The sequence below is a fragment of the Paroedura picta genome, chromosome 3 (genome assembly GCF_049243985.1).
Source record: "Paroedura picta isolate Pp20150507F chromosome 3, Ppicta_v3.0, whole genome shotgun sequence".
NCBI lineage: Eukaryota > Metazoa > Chordata > Lepidosauria > Squamata > Gekkonidae > Paroedura > Paroedura picta.
Window position 1 is genome coordinate 153,142,546 of NC_135371.1, and position 20,699 is coordinate 153,163,244.

At 45.0% G+C, this 20,699-nt stretch overlaps 1 protein-coding gene across 2 annotated transcripts in view; it reads left to right on the forward strand.

Annotated features, from left to right (window-relative positions):
* RAB11FIP4 (RAB11 family interacting protein 4) overlaps nucleotides 1-20,699 on the forward strand; it is a 239,466-nt gene that overhangs the window by 85,477 nt on the left and 133,290 nt on the right. For both annotated transcript variants that reach the window (XR_013229554.1, XM_077328726.1), the window contains exon 3: nucleotides 4,037-4,125. Coding sequence is in view for 1 of the 2 variants with exons in the window: in XM_077328726.1 (XP_077184841.1) it covers nucleotides 4,037-4,125 (89 nt within the window). In the remaining variant the exon portion in view is untranslated. The remainder of the gene's footprint in view (nucleotides 1-4,036; nucleotides 4,126-20,699) is intronic.

A 20,699-nucleotide genomic window follows, 5' to 3' on the forward strand; every position in this document is an offset into this window, starting at 1 on the left:
CCAAACACCAGTAAAGCTGCTGCTTCCCAGCACTGTCTCTCTCACCCCCCACAAACACCTTTGTTGATGGCATCGACTTTTCTAAATACCAATAAGATACAACCTGAAAATAAGCCCTGGTGTGTCTTCTTGAGGAAAAATAAATAAAATACAGTGTCTTATTTTCGTGGAAACATGGTATCTAGTCAAATTGGGAGGGTCAGGACTTCCAAAACAGTTTCATACCTCTCATTTTTCTTTTTTTAAGAGATGACGTGAGGATTCCTTGAGAATGGGAACGCTCCCCTGTGTGTGGGGGAGGTGGGAATCACACCCGACTTGGGTTGCCAACCTACAGGTGGGACCTGGGGCTCTCCTGCTATTACATTTGATCTCCAGATGACAGAGATCAATTCCTCTGCTCTATGGCACTATGCCATGCTGAAGTCCCTCCCCTCCCCAAACTCCACCCTCCCCAGCCTCTACTCCCAAAATCTCCAGGTGTTTCTCCACCAAGAGCCCTACGGCGCACCACCGTTTCCAAAGCTGCCTCTGCCAAGCTATTTTTGCACATTAGAAAAGTTTTCCAGGAGATCTCAGTTCCTAGCCCCCACCGTGTACATTCTCGTGTGCAGCTGTTGAAATAATTAATGCCTTCATCAGGAGGATTCTTGTCTTCCTCTCTCACAATTATTATTCGGCACTTGGGGAGGCGTGGCTGTCGATGCCCGCATGATAATGGTCCATAATGTGCCTGTCATCTGCTTCCTGGCTTCCTGCCTGGCCGTTATCATTTGCCAGGAGCAACAAGGAGGGGCTGATGGCCCCTTTTTAATCTCCCCCCCTTCCAGTGTTATCATTTTGCCAAAACTTGTGCTATTTGTCAAGAGATTTCCTTCCGTCAATGCAACCTGTGGACTCTGCCGATAATTCTTCCCCTGAGGCAGTGGCTCTCCCTCTCGCCAGACACCCAGAGTGAACAGTCTTCATAATTTGGCATGATTTGCTCCTTTTGACTTTACCTGCCTTGCAGCAGGGGATAGCAGGGTAAGGAGCTGAAGCCAAAGATATATTCTATCCTGTAGCAATATGCTAGAAGGCGCAGTACCGCAAGCTCATTGCAGCCTTCCTGGGTTTGTTGGTTTCACTGTGAAGACTCTCACGTTTGAGATGGCAAGAGGGTCATCAGCCAGTTTTAAAATAACCCATCCTCTTATTGCCCTTGCAGCGCTTCACTGCAGGGTCACTGGTCTTTGTTGCGGGAGAGTGGGGGTGACTCAGGAATTGGGCTGCTTCATTAAATGGCTATATTTAGCTTGAATTCCTGGAATTACAACTCGGGCATCGATCGCTTCTTTTAAACCTCGCTCCGAAGAGACAGACTACAAGGAGCTGCACTGTTTGGTGGATCCACATGTATTTGTTCAGGTGTCTGCCTGTTCTCATTAAAATGTGAGGTCTGTTTTATTTGTCACAGAAACGAAGCACATGCACTCCTCTCCTGACTTAACCTTACTGAGTTCCTTTGCTTTTAAGATTTTTCTTTTATCTCAGCTCCTTGCTGTATTTGGACCTGAAAAAAGTAGAATAAAGCGCTAGAGAGTAGTGCTTGCTTGCTTTTGTTGTTTGTTTGCTTTTGTTGTTTTGCCGTACTACTTGGTATTATATTCTCCTACTACAAGTCCCTTTTGTCCTCTTGGGGAGAAAAGCAGTATACAAGTGTTGCTAATTAATAAAGTTGAGCAATAGGCATTGTTAGCTTCCTTCATGCACTACATTTTTAAATTAGATCTCTCTAAGTATAATCTGACAAAGATGCAATGTCTTTGCTCAGTATAAATACTGGGAATTTAGTTTGAGTCCAAAAAGAGCAAGACCAATATCTGGAACAACTTAAATGCATTCATTCATTCATTCATTCATTCATTCATTCATTCATTCATTCATTCATTCATTCATTCATTCATTCGTTTGTGTACTGCTACTGCCACTAAGCTGGCTCGCAGTGGTTCACATCATATCAGTTATTAAAATGGCAGTAGTAACAACCAGTTCTTCCCAGGCATCGGTAGGGTTGTAGCACCACAGATGGAAAGAGGATAGGGGATAATGTCCTTCATCCAGGCCTGCTCTAATACCAGGTCCGGGCACAGGGGAGGGAGATGATCCGATCATATACCCCAGGGCCTGTACCCAACCTCAACCAAATGCCTGGCTGAAGAGCTCCATTTTGCAGGACCTGCGGAACTTCAAAAGCTCCGTCATGCCCGCAGCTCTTCTGGGAGCTCATTCCACCAGGTCGGGGCCAGGACTGAAAAAGCCTCCCAGGGTCCCGGGACCATCAGCAAATTCATACCTGCAGAGGGGAGTGTCCTGCAGGGGCATAACGAGGCAAGTGGTCCTGCAAGTAGTTAGGGCCCAAGTCGCGTATAGCCTTAAAGGTCAAAACCAATACCTTGAACCTGATTTGGAAACAAATTGGTAGCCCATGTAGTTGTTTCAGCAGTGTCTGGGCATGGGCCCTCCAAGATGACTTGGTGAGGACCTGTGCAACTGCATTTTGCACCAATTGCATTTTCTGGTCAGGGACAAGGGCAGGCCCGTGTAGAGCGAGTTACAGAAGTTTAACCTGGAAGTGACTGTTGCATGGATCACCATGGCCAAGTGTTCCAAAGACAAGTAATCATCACAACAAATAATTCTCTTCCACTATGCTTAATTCTGGGATTCCCAATCTTTTTAGAGTTTCAAAGAACACTCTGTCATTCTTTCTTTGAATTCAAAGCATGCTCCTTTTGCTTAAACAGAATAAATACATTTGAATGTCTATAGAATACATTTTTTAAAAAAACATCAATTTGGAACAATAGAATTATTTGTAGTGTTGCACAGGAAATAGCGACTACCCCCCTCTGTCTTCTAAGCTATATAGGCACTCCATAGGTCAAGATATTAAACAATATACAACCACTGCACTGAAAAAAATATCTGAAACAAGCAGGAGGGACTTGGAAGCTCATCAGGGTTGCTCCTGGCTAGTATTTGGATGGGAGACCACCAAGGAATACCAGAGTTGTGACACAGGGACAGGCAATGACAAACCACCTTGAAACAACTTTTGTCTTGAAAACTCCAAGGGGTTGCCATAATTCAACTGTAACTTAATGGCAATAACATGGGTTGTTGAGATTGATTCCACTGTCTTCACCTCCTCCATACAGTCAGCTGAATGGCCGCATCAAGTACCTTTGTGTACACCTATCTGCACATAACTGGGAATCCTGGCAAAGCATGGAGAGAGCTTTACCATGGTATTCAATTAACACAAGAACATAAGAAGAGCGGTCTCTCCAATCCAACTATCTGTTTCCTACAATGGCCAATAAATTGTCCTGGAGGGTCAAGAAAAGGACATGGAAACCAAGGCCCTCCCCTGATGTTTCTTCCTAGCATCAGTGATGTACATCACCTCTGGATGTTGAGCTTCATCATAGAGCCATTGTAGTATTTTGGTTAGAGTACCAGACTGGGACCTTGGAGACTCAGGTTTGAATCTCCAGTGACCCATGGAAACTTACTGGATGACTTTGAGTCAGAATTCTCAGCCTAACCTACCTCACAATGTTGTTACAAGGATAAAACGAAGAGCGGAACAATGTAAGACTGTTCCAGTCCCCGTTGGGGATAAGGGTGTGGTATAAATGAATTTGTCAGTTTCCTCCAGTAATTAAATTCCCTGTCTGAGCCATCCATGCTTGTGTTCATCTCATGGTTGAACAGAGGGAACTTTAGGTGGGTGATATATAGTTTTGTGTTTTGGGCTCAATGATGATGGTCAACTGATCTCATCAAACCTAAGAAGAAGGACACTCCCCCCACTTCCATGGTGTAATCACTGTAATTTACATTTAGGACTATGATATGGCCCTAGTCTACATAGTGACGCTATCCGACATACGTCTTTGCCTTTCCTTTAGCTGTGGCCTGCACAAGCATTCCAATCTAAACTATTCTTCTGCGGCTCTTCTGAACATCTGTTCCTTCTTCCTGTTTTCAGGCTGCGAAGAGTTATTGAAGGATGCATTGTCTGTTGAAAGCCTCGGTCCTCGGCGCTATGAGACGGAGTATGTGGATTACTACTACCAGGTAACACAGTCTGATTTTTGATGACATTCTTGATACAGTTCTGTGGGAGCTGAGCACTGCAGGGATGTTTCCCACTTTGTGCAAAGCCATTTGTTGCTCATGGTAACGCATGGCTGAGGTTCACAGGGAAAAAATATGGCGGCACTTAGAAGCAGGGAGAAATTCTGGCAAAGCCAAATGTTAAGTGCTTGGTTAACTTGGTGGTATAGGTGAGAAGCATTATATTCATATATAGCCACAGTTAAGGTGGTGGTGGTGGGGAGTCCCACTTTTGAGTGATTTCAAAGCCATGGGGCCATGAAATGTCAAGGTGATTTTTTTATAATTGCTATATGGGTTATGAATGGACTTCAAAATTATGACCAGAGGTTCTGTGCTGAAACTCCCATGATCTGGAAGAAGTTTTCTACTCTCTAGCCTGCCTATGAAATGATGGTGAAGTCGTTGTGACTGTGACTAATGCATGCGGGGACTGCTGCAATCACCCTTCCTTGCTGTTGTCTTCAGTATCACTCTGTCTCTCTTCTCCTTGCTCTGAATGGAAAAGGAAGAAGACTTGGGTTTTGTACCCTGCTTTTCACTGCCCAAAGGAATTTCAAGGTGCTTACAATCACCTTCTCTTCCACTGCCCACAACGGACACCCTGTGAAGTAGGTGAGTTATAGAAGTCCAATCTGGAAGTGACCATAGCATGGATCACTGTGGCCAAGTTTTCCGAGGACAGGTAGGGCGCTAGTAGCTGTGCTTGGTACAGGTGGAAAAATGCCATCCGGGCTACCTTAGTGATCTAAGCCTCCATAGATAAGGAGGCATCAAAAATCACGCCCAAGTTCCTGGCCATTGGTGCAGATGTAAGTTGTACCCCCTCCAGGCATGGGAGATGCGTTTCCTGTTCCTGTCCCGCACAGGACCTCCATCTTGGAAGGGTTGAGTTTCAGACGACTCTGCCTGATCCATCCAGTCACTGCTTCCAAACAACTGGCAAATGTCTCTAGGGGGAGATCTGGCTGGCTGTCCATCAGGAGGTGACACTCCAGCCCGTAACTCTGGACCAGCTGAGCCAGAGGGCGCATGTAGATGTTTAAAAGTGTTAAAAAGGACATGTTATCTCCTGAGCTTTGCTGGTTCTTTCTGACTGTCCTACTGCTTCTTCCTGCTTCTAAATTCAGGAATTTGGATACTAATATGGGGAGACCTCTAAAAATATTTGTAGCTTCATAGTGGCAGCACTGAGGCATTTTGTAAGGCAATAATTTTGAGCTTTGCTCAAAATAGACTGCTTGCCATGCAGCTACATGTTTGGCTAGTATGAGCACTGGAATGAATTCAGTCTCCGGTCTGTATGCCAGCCGAAAACTGTATTTCATTGTTGCTGCAGCTCTATCTAGTGGTGGCAAAAAATACAAGCAAAGGAAAACAAAATCCCAGCATTGCTAAAGAGTGCCAACCCCAGGTTCAGAAATTCGTAGAAATTTGGAGGTGAAGCCTGAGGAGGAAGCTTGGTAGGTATAGGGCCATCCAGCCCACTTTCAAAAGTAGCCATTGTTCTTTCTAGTCTGGGGACCAGTAATTCTAAGAGATCTTCTGGCTCCCTGTGGAGGTGCACGGAAGAGAAGAAGAGAAACTGATAATGGCAAAACCCTTTTTTATTATTATTCCAAGGATGTATTTCCAAATAAGGTTCCAAGACAAAGTCAGAACATCAGTCCCTGATGTAGGCTGAGTCCACCAGATCCCCGCAGTATTGCTAGAAAGTTAAAAAAAAAAAAAAACCTTTAGTTGATGTGATATGCTTATGACGATCTGTGTTTCTGAAATATTTTGACTTGGGAAGAAATGTTATGATATAATTTTGAAAGTGAAAAACCGTTTGGTTGAGGTGATATGCTTGTGGTTGATTGTGACTGCATTTGCGTTGGAAGGAAACTTAATTGTCAATAAGTCACTGAAGAAGTTTCTCGAAAATGCGGTATTCACCTAGGGACTCATTTTGACTTTGTCTTGGAACTTTATTTGGAAATATATCATTGGAATAATTTTAAAAAGGTTTTCGCCTTCGTCAGTTTCTATTCTTCTCATCCTTCGATCTCAGTCTGCTTTCCTGTGGCAGGGGGCTCCTGGGAATTGTAGTCCATGGACATCTGGAGGGCCGCAGTTTGACTACCCCTGCTGTAGAGGTTGGCAACCAGAATATGGCCTACCATTCAAGCCAGCTTGGTGTAGTGCATAAGAGTGGCAAACTGCTTTAGGATGCTTAGGGCTGATCCTGCGTTGAGCAGGGGGTTGGACTAGATGGCCTGGATGGCCCCTTCCAACTCTATGATTCTATGACTCTAAGCTGGAGAGCCGGGTTTGATTCCCCACTGCTCCACATATAGCCAGCTAGGTAACTTTTGGCCAGTCAGTTCTCCCAGAGCTCTCTCAGCCCCACCTACCTCACAGGGTGTCTACAGTAAGGAGAGAAAAGATGGGGACTGTAAGACACTTTGAGACTCTTCCGGGATGTAAAAAGCGGGGTACAAAAATTATTCTTTCTTCTATAGTTTTTTCCCTTCTGTCATTGCTTTAGTATCATTTTGACTTCATTCAGAGAAGTAAGAAAGAGTTAAAGGGAGGGCTAGATTGTGCAGGCAGAAGAGACTGCAGGCAGAGAATCCCTGCTTAGAGACTAACTACCCATCACTGCCTCCACAATGGTCAATGTTAAAGGGTCTAATTCTCTGTGTATGCCAGAGTATGTATATATATATTTGCTTCCTTGTTCAGTATACTTTAGGGATATGCATATTCTAGGACCAAGACTCATGTCCCCAAGGTGAATGCTTGGTAGCCACAATGTGAGAACTGTTTCTAGTTGTAAGAAGTGGCTCTGCAAATAGGGTCACAATTCTTTGAATAAGTTGCAAGATTCTAGCATGGAGATATATCGTATTTGGGCCCTTGGATTATAACTGATTGTCTCTTGCAAGAAACATTTAACATCGGTGAGAACACTGTAGTCAGAACTAACCTAGTACTTGGCTCATGGATCAGAGCAGAAAAGAATTCATAGAAGGAAATTTAACTTTGGGGCAATGATGGAGCAATTTGCATCTACTTGATATAACCCTTTCATAAATGAATCCTAAAGCAGAAGGAGGAGATGCACAATTGAAGTAAGTATTAACCAGGAGTCGTAGGGTGTTGTTTTACACAGTACTTGCCTCAGGAAAACACTCCATCAGATTTATAACCTATTAACACAGCGCTGTGCCATGCCTAATTTACTCACCAGGCCTAGCAAAACCCTGCTGGCATACCAGAACATCTGAATATACTCAGGCAGGGAGTACCAGCAGAGTCCTTCTGGATGGAAATTAGGATCTGTGAGAATGAGGCTCCCCGTCTAAGGAACCATTTCCCTTTATAATCAGCAAGGCATCTTTGATGTGTTGTAGCTGGGCAATAGAAAAGATGAGTAGCCCTGACAATTTGGCCCAATGTTGCTTTAGTGTGAACCAGGCAGGAAGAGGCTAGGCACTAGTGTGCGTGAGTTAGAATTAGAGATAGATTCAAATGGGTAGCTGTGTTGGTCTGAAGTAGAGAGTTAGAACTAACCTGAACCTCACCTGACTTCCAGCTGTACAGGGAGACGGGAATCCCCCTTTGCTTTCTATCACACAATGTATCTGTATTGATTCTCTGGCTTGATGTATCTCTGGAATGATTCCAAATAGATCCTTTCCTTTTTCAATCATTCAGCCTCCGTGTGTTTATTGGCTTTCTGCAGTTGGTAGGACCTACTGAGGTTCGAAGGGGATCTCCCAGACCTTCCTTACACCTTCTCCTGTCTTAATCTTCAAAATTCAATTCCTTCTAGCTAACTTAACCCTTCATTGTCAGATCTTAACTTCCAGCTGCTATTGACTGCTATTGGCTGCTGTGTCTCTTAGGTACGTTTCCGTGTTTTACACCTACTGTGTCAAGGAGGTTGTAGCTCAGTGGTTGAGCACCTGATTGGCATGCATGAGGTCCTAGGTTCATTCCTTAGAATCTCCAGTTAAATGGTTCAAGCTGTAGGTGATCTGAAAGATCTCAGCCTGAGCCCCTGGAGAGACACTGCCAAACTGGATGGAAAATACTGATGCTGCGGAGTGTGATTCAATATAAGGCAGCTTCATATGTACCTCTGACTGCATCCTAATGCTAGCATGCATTGTGCCAAGTAGTGAGATGCAAGAGAGCTCATTAATGTCAATTCATATAGTTTTGCAACTAACATTTTAGGTTTCTGAATGGGCTCAATAGCCCTATACATACAACCCCTTCTATGCTTTGACTGGATGTGGGGAGAGGAAGAGTGGGTGCAAAAGCCCAAGCCCTTCTCCTGCATCACTGCTGGCTTATGAGCACAGCACCTGTAGTTGGAGAAAGCATCTGCATGTGTATTCTCTCCCCTGTGTGGTAAACCCATAGAGTTACTGGTGATTTGTAGACCTAACATATGTCATTCAGGGTTTTCCCCAGAAGTGATGTAGTAGTTCAAGCTTTTGGGGAAATAAATTTGCCACTGCTCAGAACTATTTAAAAAGGGCGGGGTATACAGTAAATGGGGGAAAAACTCAGAAAGAGAGAGCTGTGTAATAGTAGCTCTACAGATCAAAAATAAATGCCTCCAAAAGTGTGGAAAAAAAAGTATAGTTAAGCAAGCATAAACAATGAATATTTAAATTTACTAATTTGTATGTAAAGGTTCAGCAGGCGTAATACAAAAATATTGGTCAAAACAGAAGTCCAGCAGGTATAGTGCTAGCAGTTAATTCAGACCTGAGGTCTAAAAGTTCAACAGGAATACTACAAAGAATTGGTCAAAACAGCAGTTCTACAGGTATAGTACAACAGTTCAAACTGAGGTCCGAATGAGGATCCAGTAATACCCCATTTCACAAGGTGTGTTCTTCAGTGGACCTAAATGATTAATGTAAAAATGCAGAATAGTGCAATATTTCAAAGATGCAAATGTTTATAAAATGTACAAAATCGTAATACATATACATCGATGCCCAACAACTCTCTTCCCCTTTTCTATCCATTTGGCATTGTTTTTCATAGTATCGTTTGCAGGCATGGGGACGCTAATTCCAGTTGCTTTCCATTAGGGGATGACAGGCCTTTATTGACATGCCTATCTGTGAGCCACATGTGCTTGAGCCATATGAAAAACTTGAACATGTTACCTGGCTCATGTATCCTTCACTGCATGGTGGACTCAGATTCTGACAGTTCTCTGTCAACAAATTCACATTATACGGAGTCAAATCAGTGGTCTATCAAGGTCAGTGGTGTCCACTCTAACTGGCAGAAATTTCCCAGGGTTTCAGGGAGACATCTGTCTTGGAGATTGAACCTGGGACTTTCTGCTGGCAAAGAAAATACTCTACATTGAGTCTTGACTCCTACCCAGTAGCACTTTGCTGTGTGCCAAAAGCTAAATCTTGCATATGGCACACAGCCAGCTCATCACGGGCTCTGAGGACCAGTCCTACAAGCTTTTTAGAGCTTTCCCCCCTTTTGCGAATGGTCCCTCTGTCGATCAGAAAGTCTGCCTACATTTATGAATGCGATATCGAGAAATGGCCACAGGAGGTCAGTGTGAGACAAAAAGAGGCGCCTATTCCCTTCCCTTTTTGAGGCGCTACTGCTAAGGCTGTCGGTATTAGGATTCTGGTTCTATCGCATGCACACACCTCCATTCTAGACACGCACCACAGAACAAAAGAGCAGTATGTTAATTTGGGCACCCTTGAGGATTCCCATTTGACAGAGATAATGGCTTTGCCTTGTAATATGAACCATCATATCGTTGAGGCTAATTTATTGTCAAAGAGCAAAACTGGGAGTAAATGACAACATCCCTTCAAACTGGAGTGAGTGTGGGATTTCTCCACACAGGGTGAGCTCTGCTTTTCCCCAGCTTTGCTCCACTCCTCAGTGGATGGCCACACAGCCTATGGCTCAAACGCACACGCTTCACGCAGGCTGCCTTCTTCCTGATTTCTAGGTATCCGGTGATTTATCTGCCCTGCTGTTTGTTCAGCATTTTATTTTCACTTTTAAACCCTCCTTTCACTGCTTATTGAAATGCTGAATTGGTCCCAACAGTAATGGAGAAATGGCTTCCTGATTGACACAAAGGCCCTCCAATCGGCAGCAGCCAACTTAAAAAAGAATATCACCAAGCTGAAGGTGGGATTTAGGGTTCTCCTGACATGACAGCTGAGCTCCTGGCCACAGAGATCAGTACCACATTTTTGCTGAGCTGTCTTCCATCCTCAGACTCTGCCTTACCCAGGCAGAGCCCCCAAATCTCCATGTGTTTCCCATGCCAGAGCTGGCTACCGTACAAGTCAATCAAGTTAATTCATAATACTGCCAGTCAGGGTAATGCAAATCAGTTTTCTGCTCTAAAGTAGAAGAAAGGGTTCTCCCTGAGCCCAGTTCTTGGCTACATGTGTCCTAAGCAGTGGTAAATTGGCTTCCCTTGAAGGATTCTCCATTAAAACTGCTGGCATCCACAGAAGAAGTTTTGCACCCTGCATTGCGCGTTCAGTGCTTGAGCAATCATTCTTACGCATTGTCAGGCCTGATTTCCGTGAGGCTGATGGAAAAGCAAAACAGTGCAAATGCAGAGTAGGCGATATGGAGGTGGTAGCCGAGCAGGTCTCCTCAGACCCACACCAATGAGCATGCTTAATTTTGGGGGGAGCATCCTGTGACCTGTCCTGGGCTGTTGGTGCAAAGAGAGTATGTTGTCCAGTTTCTCTATAGTCTGTTTGCTTGGCCAGAGCTGGTTAGAATCATAGAATCATAGAGTTGAAAGGGACCTCCAGGATCATCTAGTCCAGCCGTCTGCACAATACAGGAATTCACAACTATCTGCCCACCCACAGTGCCCAAGTGATTCCTCCACCAAAAATCTCCAGAATCCAGCCTGGCCTGGAGGAAATTTTCCTACCATCCCACAATGGTAATCAGCAATTCTCTGGGTACTCAAGGAAGGGCCACAAGAGACAAACCCTGGCACATCCCTTCCTGCCCACTCACTGGCAATCTTCCTAAGTTCATAAAATCAGCATATCTGTCAGATGACTGGTTGGAGGACTTCATCTATGTTCCTCTATTCTGAACCTGCAATTTGCTGCCTAAAGTCCTCCCTGCTCCCCAATAATAAGAAATAAGATTTTTAAAATCACATTGAAAACTGTCATTATTCATAAAGGTTGTATTTTGCTGATAATGCTTTTGAGTTGAGAGTTGCATGTGACTTCTAGTTATATTCTGTTGTTGTTCTCTTTGGGGCTTGTCCTGTATCAGGCTTTCTCTGGCTATCGTTCTGGCTCTGTTAATCTGTTTCTTGACTTCGTCAAGTAACATTTAGTTCCGAAAAGGTTTGTTGTAGCTCCCTCATGTGACAGTCTCGGTCTGTAGAGCAGTGTAGAGTCAGGCTTTAGACCATAGATTGTTGGGTATGTCTGGGATGCTAGCTGGATCCATGTTTGTCATTCACTAGATTTCTAGTACAGGATATTGCCTATGCGTCCATTGTGGTTTTGTACAGTAGTGTCTAGAAAATATTTCTTGCACAGATTGGTTCATTGTCAGGTTGACGTTGGGGTGAAAGTTGTTGAATACCTGGTGGAATTGGTCCAGGGCTTCTTGACCATATTTCCCGGCAAGGTGAGTGGGTGGGGAGGTGAATGCATCAAGCACCAAAGGACAGGCAATTATCATCCTTTGCTAGCCTGCTGTTCAGACTGAAGAACTGCAGAAGGATTTAGGATTTGTCAGCCAGCAACAGGAAGGGGCTGTCTCATTCTGGCTCTCTGGCTCTAGAGAATCTGCACCCAGAGGATTTTGCTCATGCTGTGGCCAACTATGATTACCAGCTCTGGGTTGGGAAATACCTGGAGATTTGAGAGCTGGACCCTGGGGAGGGTGGGGTTTAGAGATGGAAGGGACCTCAGGAGGGTGCAATGCCATAGAACCACCCTCCAAAGCACCCACTTTGTATAGGGGAACTGATCTGTGTAGACCGGAGATCAGTCGTGAAAGCAGGAGATCTCCAGGGCCCATATTGGATATTGGCAACCCTAGTTGTGGCCAACTCCCAAGGGCTCAGGTTTAAATGAGTTCCATGCAGCAGTGGGGAGATAGCTCAAGTCCACTAGAAACATCTGATCCTTCTGTTCTAAACAGAGCCCTCTGGAAGGGCTCTCAGATTGTTTTGGAAAAAGTCCAGTTCTTTTTCACAAGGGAGGGGGAGAAACCCCTTTCTTGCACACATAGAGCCCCCAGTCTCAAACAACTCCTCACCCACAATAATAAAACATCTAACTCGAACATGGACACTGGCGTAAGCCCATATGCCAACTTTGCTGCTACATCCATCCAGACAATGTGATTACTGGACCTAACAACATCAACTACACTCTCTCAGGTGCATTCACTTGTACATCTTCTAACATTGTTTGTTCCATCAAATGCCAACAATGACCTTTGCATAGGGCAAATAAGTCTGATCCTGCTTCAAAGGATAAATGGCCACAAATCTGACATCAAGAATTACAAGACTGAAAAAGCTGTAGGCGGACACTTCAACTTTCCAAGACATTCAGCGGGTGACATCAAAGTAACTGTTGTATTGCAAAGGAACTTCAGAAGCAGACTGGTAAGGGAAATGCACCAGAATGAAATGGCAGAGTGCAGAGGTGTCAGATTATGGAAGACAGATGGTCGGTCACCTTTTGTTAAAGGAGATCCAGAAGAAGAAAAAAGAAGAACCTTGCAACTAGCAAACCAACAGGTTGAGAGCTGGGCTAGAATCCCTTCTCTTTGCCCTGCCGATTTTTTATTTGCAGACGGGGTTGTTTTTTCTCCTGTGTAATTCTTGAAACTGCAGTCTGAGTTAGGGCCGTGTATCCCACCACTGCGTTCTCCATCGCATGCAGAGCAAGTTTGAACGGTGGGTTCTTTCTAAAGCTGTTCCTTCCAATCTATCAGTTTATTGTGAATGGTGATAGAACTCTGATACACAGGTGGGACTCCCCTTCCAACAAAGGAGCCCCTGTTCATTGCAGTGGGGGAAGCCCATCTACACTGTGCACCCTTATGTTTTCAGCAGTACCAAACAGGCCAAGGATGGGCTAGAACAAGGTCCTGAATGGATCATTCATGTCCTGTCGCTGCTGCCACCCCATTACCCCTTTTCTCTGCTGCCCTTGCACCAAGCCATGATCTAGTGGTGATTTAAGAGGGGCCCCTTCCATACCGAGTTGTGCTGCAATGCTCTGGTGTGACTTGGCAAGGCAAGAAAAAACCCATCTTGAGCATGATGAAAGCAGAGCTTAGCTCTTTGCCCCCTTCCCTTGAAGTCCAGGTGGAGACTACACCTGCAGCCACCCGGTGGTGCCAGAGAAAATGAGATTTTTATTCCCTCATGCAAAGTGGGGAAAGAGAGAGCCCTGGTGGGTGTGGGATCACCTCAGCCCTTTGCTCCCTGCAGCCCATGCTGGGGGAAATCCCTGTGTAGAAGCAGTTTAGGGATATACCACTCTCCTCCCTCCACTGACATTAACGAGGCAGCCTACAATCTGCAGAGCTCCAGATCACTGTAAGAGCATATGTCCATTCACTGTGTCCATGCTGTATCAACCATTATCCGGAGAGCCTTTTATGGTAAGCTCTTTATGATAATTTTGCTGCTCCTGTGTATCCGAACTTTGGGCACACCAAAGAAGGCTGCAGCAGGTTATAATACAGAGGAACCAAGTGCTCATTAGGATTCTGCCACAATACGGGCGCTGAATGCTGCCAGCTGTTTATTTGCAGCCTCCTGCTTGTTTTCTGGCTCTGGCTCTCCCTCTCTGAACTGTCAAGCCGCCTCCCTCCTTTGCAAGGTGGAAATTAAAAGGTGCTAGCCTAGTTTAGGGCATTTTCCACATGCCTGCCAAGCGATCAAACACACAGCAGGAACAAGCAGGATATTGTTTTGTTTTCGGTTGAAGTACGATTAATAAATTAAGCTGATTTCTGGGATGTCGCCCAGTCCAGCAGCCGATTGGATGCTTAGGAAATATTTTCAGGAGCAATTAGTGGAGTCCCCATTGGTATCTCAGAGGCATCGGACTCTGCTTTCTCTCTTCCTTCCCCCTGCTTTCTTTTTTTTATGTTTCTGTAAAGCCTCACCTGCCATCTTCTGCTGACAACCAGAGCAAGTCAGAAAGGCTGGTGACTCTACACTGCACTCAGCAGTTAGAGTCTTTTGAGAAGTTAGTGCTTTTCTTATGGATTGCATGAAAAAACACCCCCCCAAAAAGGACGTGTCTTCAATCACAATTAAAAAAACAAACAAACCCTTGAATTTATATCTATGAAAAATAAAAGCATCCACTCCCCCAAAAGTGCATTCATTTTTTATAAATATTATATATATTTGTATGCATAGAGAAGTAAAACCAAGCACATTTCAACAAACATCTTCATCAGCAGTCAAAATTAGAAACAGAGACTGACTGGGATCAGATGGGATGACGTAGCTAATGTGGAGCCAAGTTAGGCCTGCACATAATAAAGTAATAAAGCAAACCCCCAAATAAAAGGAATGGGAAAGTCTATCCTACAGTATTACTGTGAATGAGAAATGGTATCCTGCTTTGTTATACTTTCAATTCAATAATATATTTAATAAACAGATGGCGAATCTCAGTCTTACATTTAAAATTTAAGAAATACCTCAAAGAGTGTAAATGGCTGTATTTAATTCCAGCATATTGCTGTAATAGTACTTATGAATGTAGGTAGTTGCATTTGTATAACAAATGCTGAATTCATGCTTTATGTTGTATACTAGGAATCAAGCCCGCTGTCGTGCAAATACAGCGGGCGCTAGCTGAGGGCAAACGTGGGCGCGGGCGTGTGGGCGACGGGGTCTGACCTGGGGGGGGTGTCTGTCGTTGCGTGGCCCCCCCCGCGTCGGGGAGACTCACCGGGACCCGGGCAGGAGGGCGTCAGCATCCAGCAAGTGAGTGGCCTCCCTCGTGCAGCGGGGCCTCCCCCAGGCGGCGGTCTGTCGGCAGCGGTTCCCTCGGGCGTCAGGCCACCAGGCAGGGAGCTCCGGGCAGCTGCGCTGTGCGCGTCTGCTGGGGGCTCCCTTGCGGGCGGCCTGACGCATCGGAGGCGCTTTGCGCCTCCGACGTGTCAGGCCACCGGCAAAGGAGCAACTGCGAGCCGCGCTGCGTGTGGCTCGCAGTTGCTGGGGCTGGGAATCGGAGGGACCAATCGGCAGGCGCCGTGGGCGGTGTTGGGATGGTCCCCAACCTTTTTATCACCGGGGACCGGTCAATGTTTGACAATTTTACTGAGGCCCGGGGGGGTAGTCTTTTGCCGAGGGACATCGCTGCCACCAACTGAGCCCCTGCTCCACTTGCTTTCTCACCAGCGCCTCTGACTTCCCGCCACCCACTGGGAAGCGCTGCCAGCAGCAGCTGCATAGTGTCATGCTGAGGGGGAGCCCCAGCCATGGCAGCCGCTGGAGAGCACCAAAGGTGAGCCAGATGCAGAGTGGCAGGGAAGCCCCCGAGGGGCTTTTTATATGTAGTGATATTAACCAAGCAGCAATAACAAAATCTTCTGCCCTCCTATATCTAATTTAGGGCTGGCTCCAACATACTCCTTCCAACATCCTATGGAGCTGTAGGCCAAGCAAGAGAGCAAGTCTGAATTTATGATGCAATTTATAGCTAACAACGACTTCATGAAAGGATTTTTATTACTATTTTTATAATGTGCAGGCCTTGGCTCCACACTTAATATGTCTGCATGTCTGATTTTAACCATGCACAAAGAAGTTTGTTGAAATATGTTTGTATTTTACTTGACTACATGCCATAATTAAACGTAGTTTTTTTCGTCCTGTTATATGCATACATATTATATGTATCATTCTTGCCAATCATTCTTGGTTTTATGACCTGCCTTTAACTTGAGGACTGTTTCAGGAATAATATTTTAGGATATCGAATATTGTTTGATGCCCCCTGACTTGATCATTGATCGTTTTTGCAATCTGTATGATTTTATTTTACTTTGTGAGCTGCCTTAAACAGGCCTCTCTTTAAGGAAATGTATATAGCATTTCTAAGTAAGTAAATATAATCAAATCTATAGATTAGCTCCATATTGCCATTATGATCAACACAGTTGTATTGGTTGACTATATATGGGTTGTGTGATAATGTACAATGAAACTGTAGGACCTAGGCATACATTTGAATTGCTGCATTCCATCAGCTAGCTCAGGGGTAGTCAAACTGCGGCCCTCCAGATGTCCAGCATTCGCTGGCAGGGGCTTCTGGGAATTGTGGTCCATGGACATCTGGAGGGCCGCAGTTTGACTACCCCTGAGCTAGCGGTTAGTGGCTAACTTTGTTTGGTTTAGAACCCCCCTCCCCCCCCAATTTCACTACTATCAACTGCTTGTATTTAGTCGGATCCAGAAGCCATCTAGAGTCTTTGTTCTAACTGGAACCCAACCGATGGCTAAGCCTTTCCTGTCTATTACTCTGTGTGCTTCTAATCAGTACAAAAATCTACCTAAGGAATATCTACGAAGCAGAGCAGAAAGAGTTCAAGGACTGTGTGTGAAAAATCCTTTGCATTAAAAGCTACTCCAGAATTTTTAAAAAGTTCAACACTAACATTCTTGCTACATGGGAGGAAAAGAGATCTTATGGAGTGACTTCCTGTTTCCATCTGGGCTGCATTTGTCCTATCTTGCAGGGGTGTTATGAGGATGGCACCATCAATTCCACCCTGAGCTCCTTGTCAGACCGGTTGGATTCAAAATGTTATATGTGTTTTACTCTTTTCCTTCTCCCCTTTTGAACTGGGACTTCTGCTTTGGATTGGGTTACACTTCCGGATGTATGGCATTTATTTATCTCATCAAAAGGCAAAAGCTCCTCACTTCCTTCTTTTACCCACAACGTGACCTCAAAAGCAATTAGTTTGGCATATGTTTCTAATTGCAAAGACACTTGATTTCCCTTCCAGCATACTAATGCACTAATCCTAAACATTCAGCAATGGAATATGTTGCAAAAGGAGACTATGCAGAGTATTCCTTGCATGAAGGTTTAAAATTTGAGGTCAGACCCAAGATGAAAAATTCTGAACTGCAGGAGAGCATATCCTGCTTAGGACACGAAAATGGATTGAATAATCTACTGCATGTCTTCTAGTTTTCTGAAACATCTTAGTTTGGGAAACACTTCCTATAATCAACCCCTTTGATCTGTTTATAGCACCATATCCCTTTTCTTTTCTGAAACTGTAAATGGTGAAGGGTTGACGCTGCTATATACTGAAAAGCCCTTACTTGCCAAATAGGGTTGATAGAGAAGTTAATGAGTAAACATTCATCTATAATGAAATAATAGCACTGGTACGGCACTAGTATACAGGGGAAAGATAACATGAGCCAACTGTAAATTTGGTTATATATTTTTATGGTGATTACCAGACTGGACTGATGCATATCATCATCATCATCATCATCATCATCATCATCATCATCATCATCATTAATTTATATCCTGCTCTCCCATGTAGCTCAGGGCAGTGTACAACATACATTCACATCAATAAAACATGGATATTAAGGACCTTACAAACAATAAACAAAGAACCAGTTTGGTGTAGTGGTTAGGAGTGCGGACTTATAATCTGGCATGCTAGGTTCGATTCTGCGCTCCCCCACATGCAACCAGCTGGGCGACCTTCGGCTTGCCACGGCACTGATAAAACTGTTCTGACCGAGCAGTGATATCATAGAATCATAGAATCATAGAGTTGGAAGGGGCCATACAGGCCATCTAGTCCAACCCCCTGCTCAACGCAGGATCAGCCCTAAGCATCCTAAAGCATCCAAGAAAAGTGTGCATCCAACCTTTGCTTGAAGACTGCCAGTGAGGGGGAGCTCACCACTTCCTTAGGCAGCCTATTCAGGGCTCTCCCAGCCTCACCCAACCCACAGGGTGTCTGTTGTGGGGAGAGGAAAGGGAAGGCGACTGTAAGCTGCTTTGAGCCTCCTTCGGATAGGGAAAAGCGGCATATAAGAACCAACTCTTCTTCTTTTTCTAAATAAATCACCTTGTTAAAATCTCAACATCTCGGTAACACAAAGCAGTTTTCCAATTCAACCTGTCAGAGGACATCCCCCGTGAGGGGTTGTCTTGGGAAGGCCCATTCGATGTCATTGGAATCACTGGCCTGACCAAATACTGGGTGGATGATGTTAGCCATAATCCAGGTCAGAATACAATGTATGTTTAGTTTGACACAGATTATAAACATGTTTAAACCTGGAACAAAGTTGAGTCCACTGGCACTTTTAGGAGGTTGAGAGGGGACATGATAGCCCTCTTTAAGTATTTGAAAGGTTGTCACTTGGAGGAGGGCAGGATGCTGTTTCTGTTGGCTGCAGAGGAGAGGACACGCAGTAATGGGTTTAAACTTCAAGTACAACAATATAGGCTAGATATCAGGAAAAAAATGTTCACAGTCAGAGTAGTTCAGCAGTGGAATGGGCTGCCTAAGGAGGTGGTGAGCTCCCCCTCACTGGCAGTCTTCAAGCAAAGGTTGGATGCTTTTGGACACTTTTCTTGGATGCTTTAGGATGCTTAGGGCTGATCCTGCGCTGAGCAGGGGGTTGGACTAGATGGCCTGTATGGCCCCTTCCAACTCTATGATTCTATGATTCTAAGACCAACAAAGCTTAATTCTGGGTCTAGGCTTTTGTGTATAAGTACACTCCCTCAGGTACATTCAAGTAGATTTCACCAACCATTCAGGTCTGGAGATCTCTTGGCTTTACGACTAGATGACAGCTGTTTTACTCCCTTGGAGGGTAGAGTGTATGGAACTGAACCAGGCTTAGGTTCCTTCCCTGCTCTCATCCCCACCCCAGGACCCACCCACAAAATGCCCAGGTATTTCCCAATCCAGAGCCGGCAACTCTAATATGGGGTCAGGCCTTCAGTGGTCTGAGGGCCTTAATGCTGCCAAAACTCAATCCTAGGCTGATTGGCATGTGTGTAAGGGTATGAATGAACCTAATGTTTTCTGGTGATTATAAAAAGAAACACTTTTTAACAATGTTGGGTCTGCCATCTTTGTCCTTGACAATAATTTGCAAGGTGCCAACTGAAACATTTATGTAGCTGAGGAGGGCAGTTGGATAAACAATGTGAGATTGTTTAAAATGCAACATATCAAAAGTCACAGAGGCCTAGAAAAATAGCATTTTATACATTTTGGAACGTTGTTGGCGGTGGTGGGGGGTTCCCCCCAGATGTCTCGTCAACCACTAGTTTCTTTCCCAGTTCTGCAGATACTCATTCAAACACCCCACGGGGCCCATCTGTACTTGGCTTTTGCCATCAGGGGTGGTAAAGTGGCGAAAGTTACAAAAGGTCCCTTGAACGCTTGCAGTTCCCACAAGGCGCTTGCAGTCTGTTTGATATTAAATCTGGTGTAGTTACCATCAGAGGATCCAAAAATAGATCTGAGCAACCCAATGAGTTCTGTGGGAAGTGTGGTTGGCTCTGACATTGGTAGAAATTGATCCCATTCCTTCTGGTTTAAATAGACGTGCTTTATGCTCTCTGTTCTCCTTAGTCTCTAAGACAGGGATCATCATCTCAGATAAACTTAGGACTGAAGCCACGAGCCAAGGGAAGCTGTGACCAAACAGAACTACATTCTAGCCATTCTTTAATTTTTGGGAGGTGGGTGGGTAGCAGAATGCTGAATAAAGTTACACCCTTTTGAAACCATTGAGTAAGTGGACTTAACAGAATGTAAGTCTGTTTAGAATTGTAGTCCTCTGATTAACTTCATTTATACTCCACCTTGCCCCCCAGTGGGGACCCGTGGCTTCCATAGTTCTCTCCTCCATTTTGTCCTCACAACCACCCAGACTGATTCCACATGGGGGGAAAAGGTTGGGCCAGCATTCGTATAGCAGCAGGGAAAATCCCCATGGCCACATGACATCGATGCCAACCTGGCCCCCACTGGTCCAGGTACGCTTTAGGCCCTCAGCTGCCCTGCAGGAAGGAAACAAGGATATTTCCATGTTCCCTTTTTCCCTGTGAACACCATTGGCAGCCATGCTGGGCCAGGCATGTGTGGAAGACCTGACTCTTCCCCCCTACAGTGTTGTGGCAGAAAAAAGAAATGCCCCATTTGGCTCCACAGTGCTTCGCAATGCCAGGTGGGACAATTTAAAATGTATACAAAGATTACATTGTTACACAATCCCACCTTCGTGCAGATAACACCCCCCCCCCCATGCCACATCCCCATGTGACGGAACCTTTCCACCCTGGCTGCGCAGAAATCCAGGGCAGACAGGGTCCGCCACCAAAATTGGTCCCCCATGGGACACAGGAAGTGGCAGAGCATGCTCCTCCATCACAACACAACTGCAGCAGCCACTGTTGTGGAATCTGTACCAGTGAGGCTGCGATTGCGTG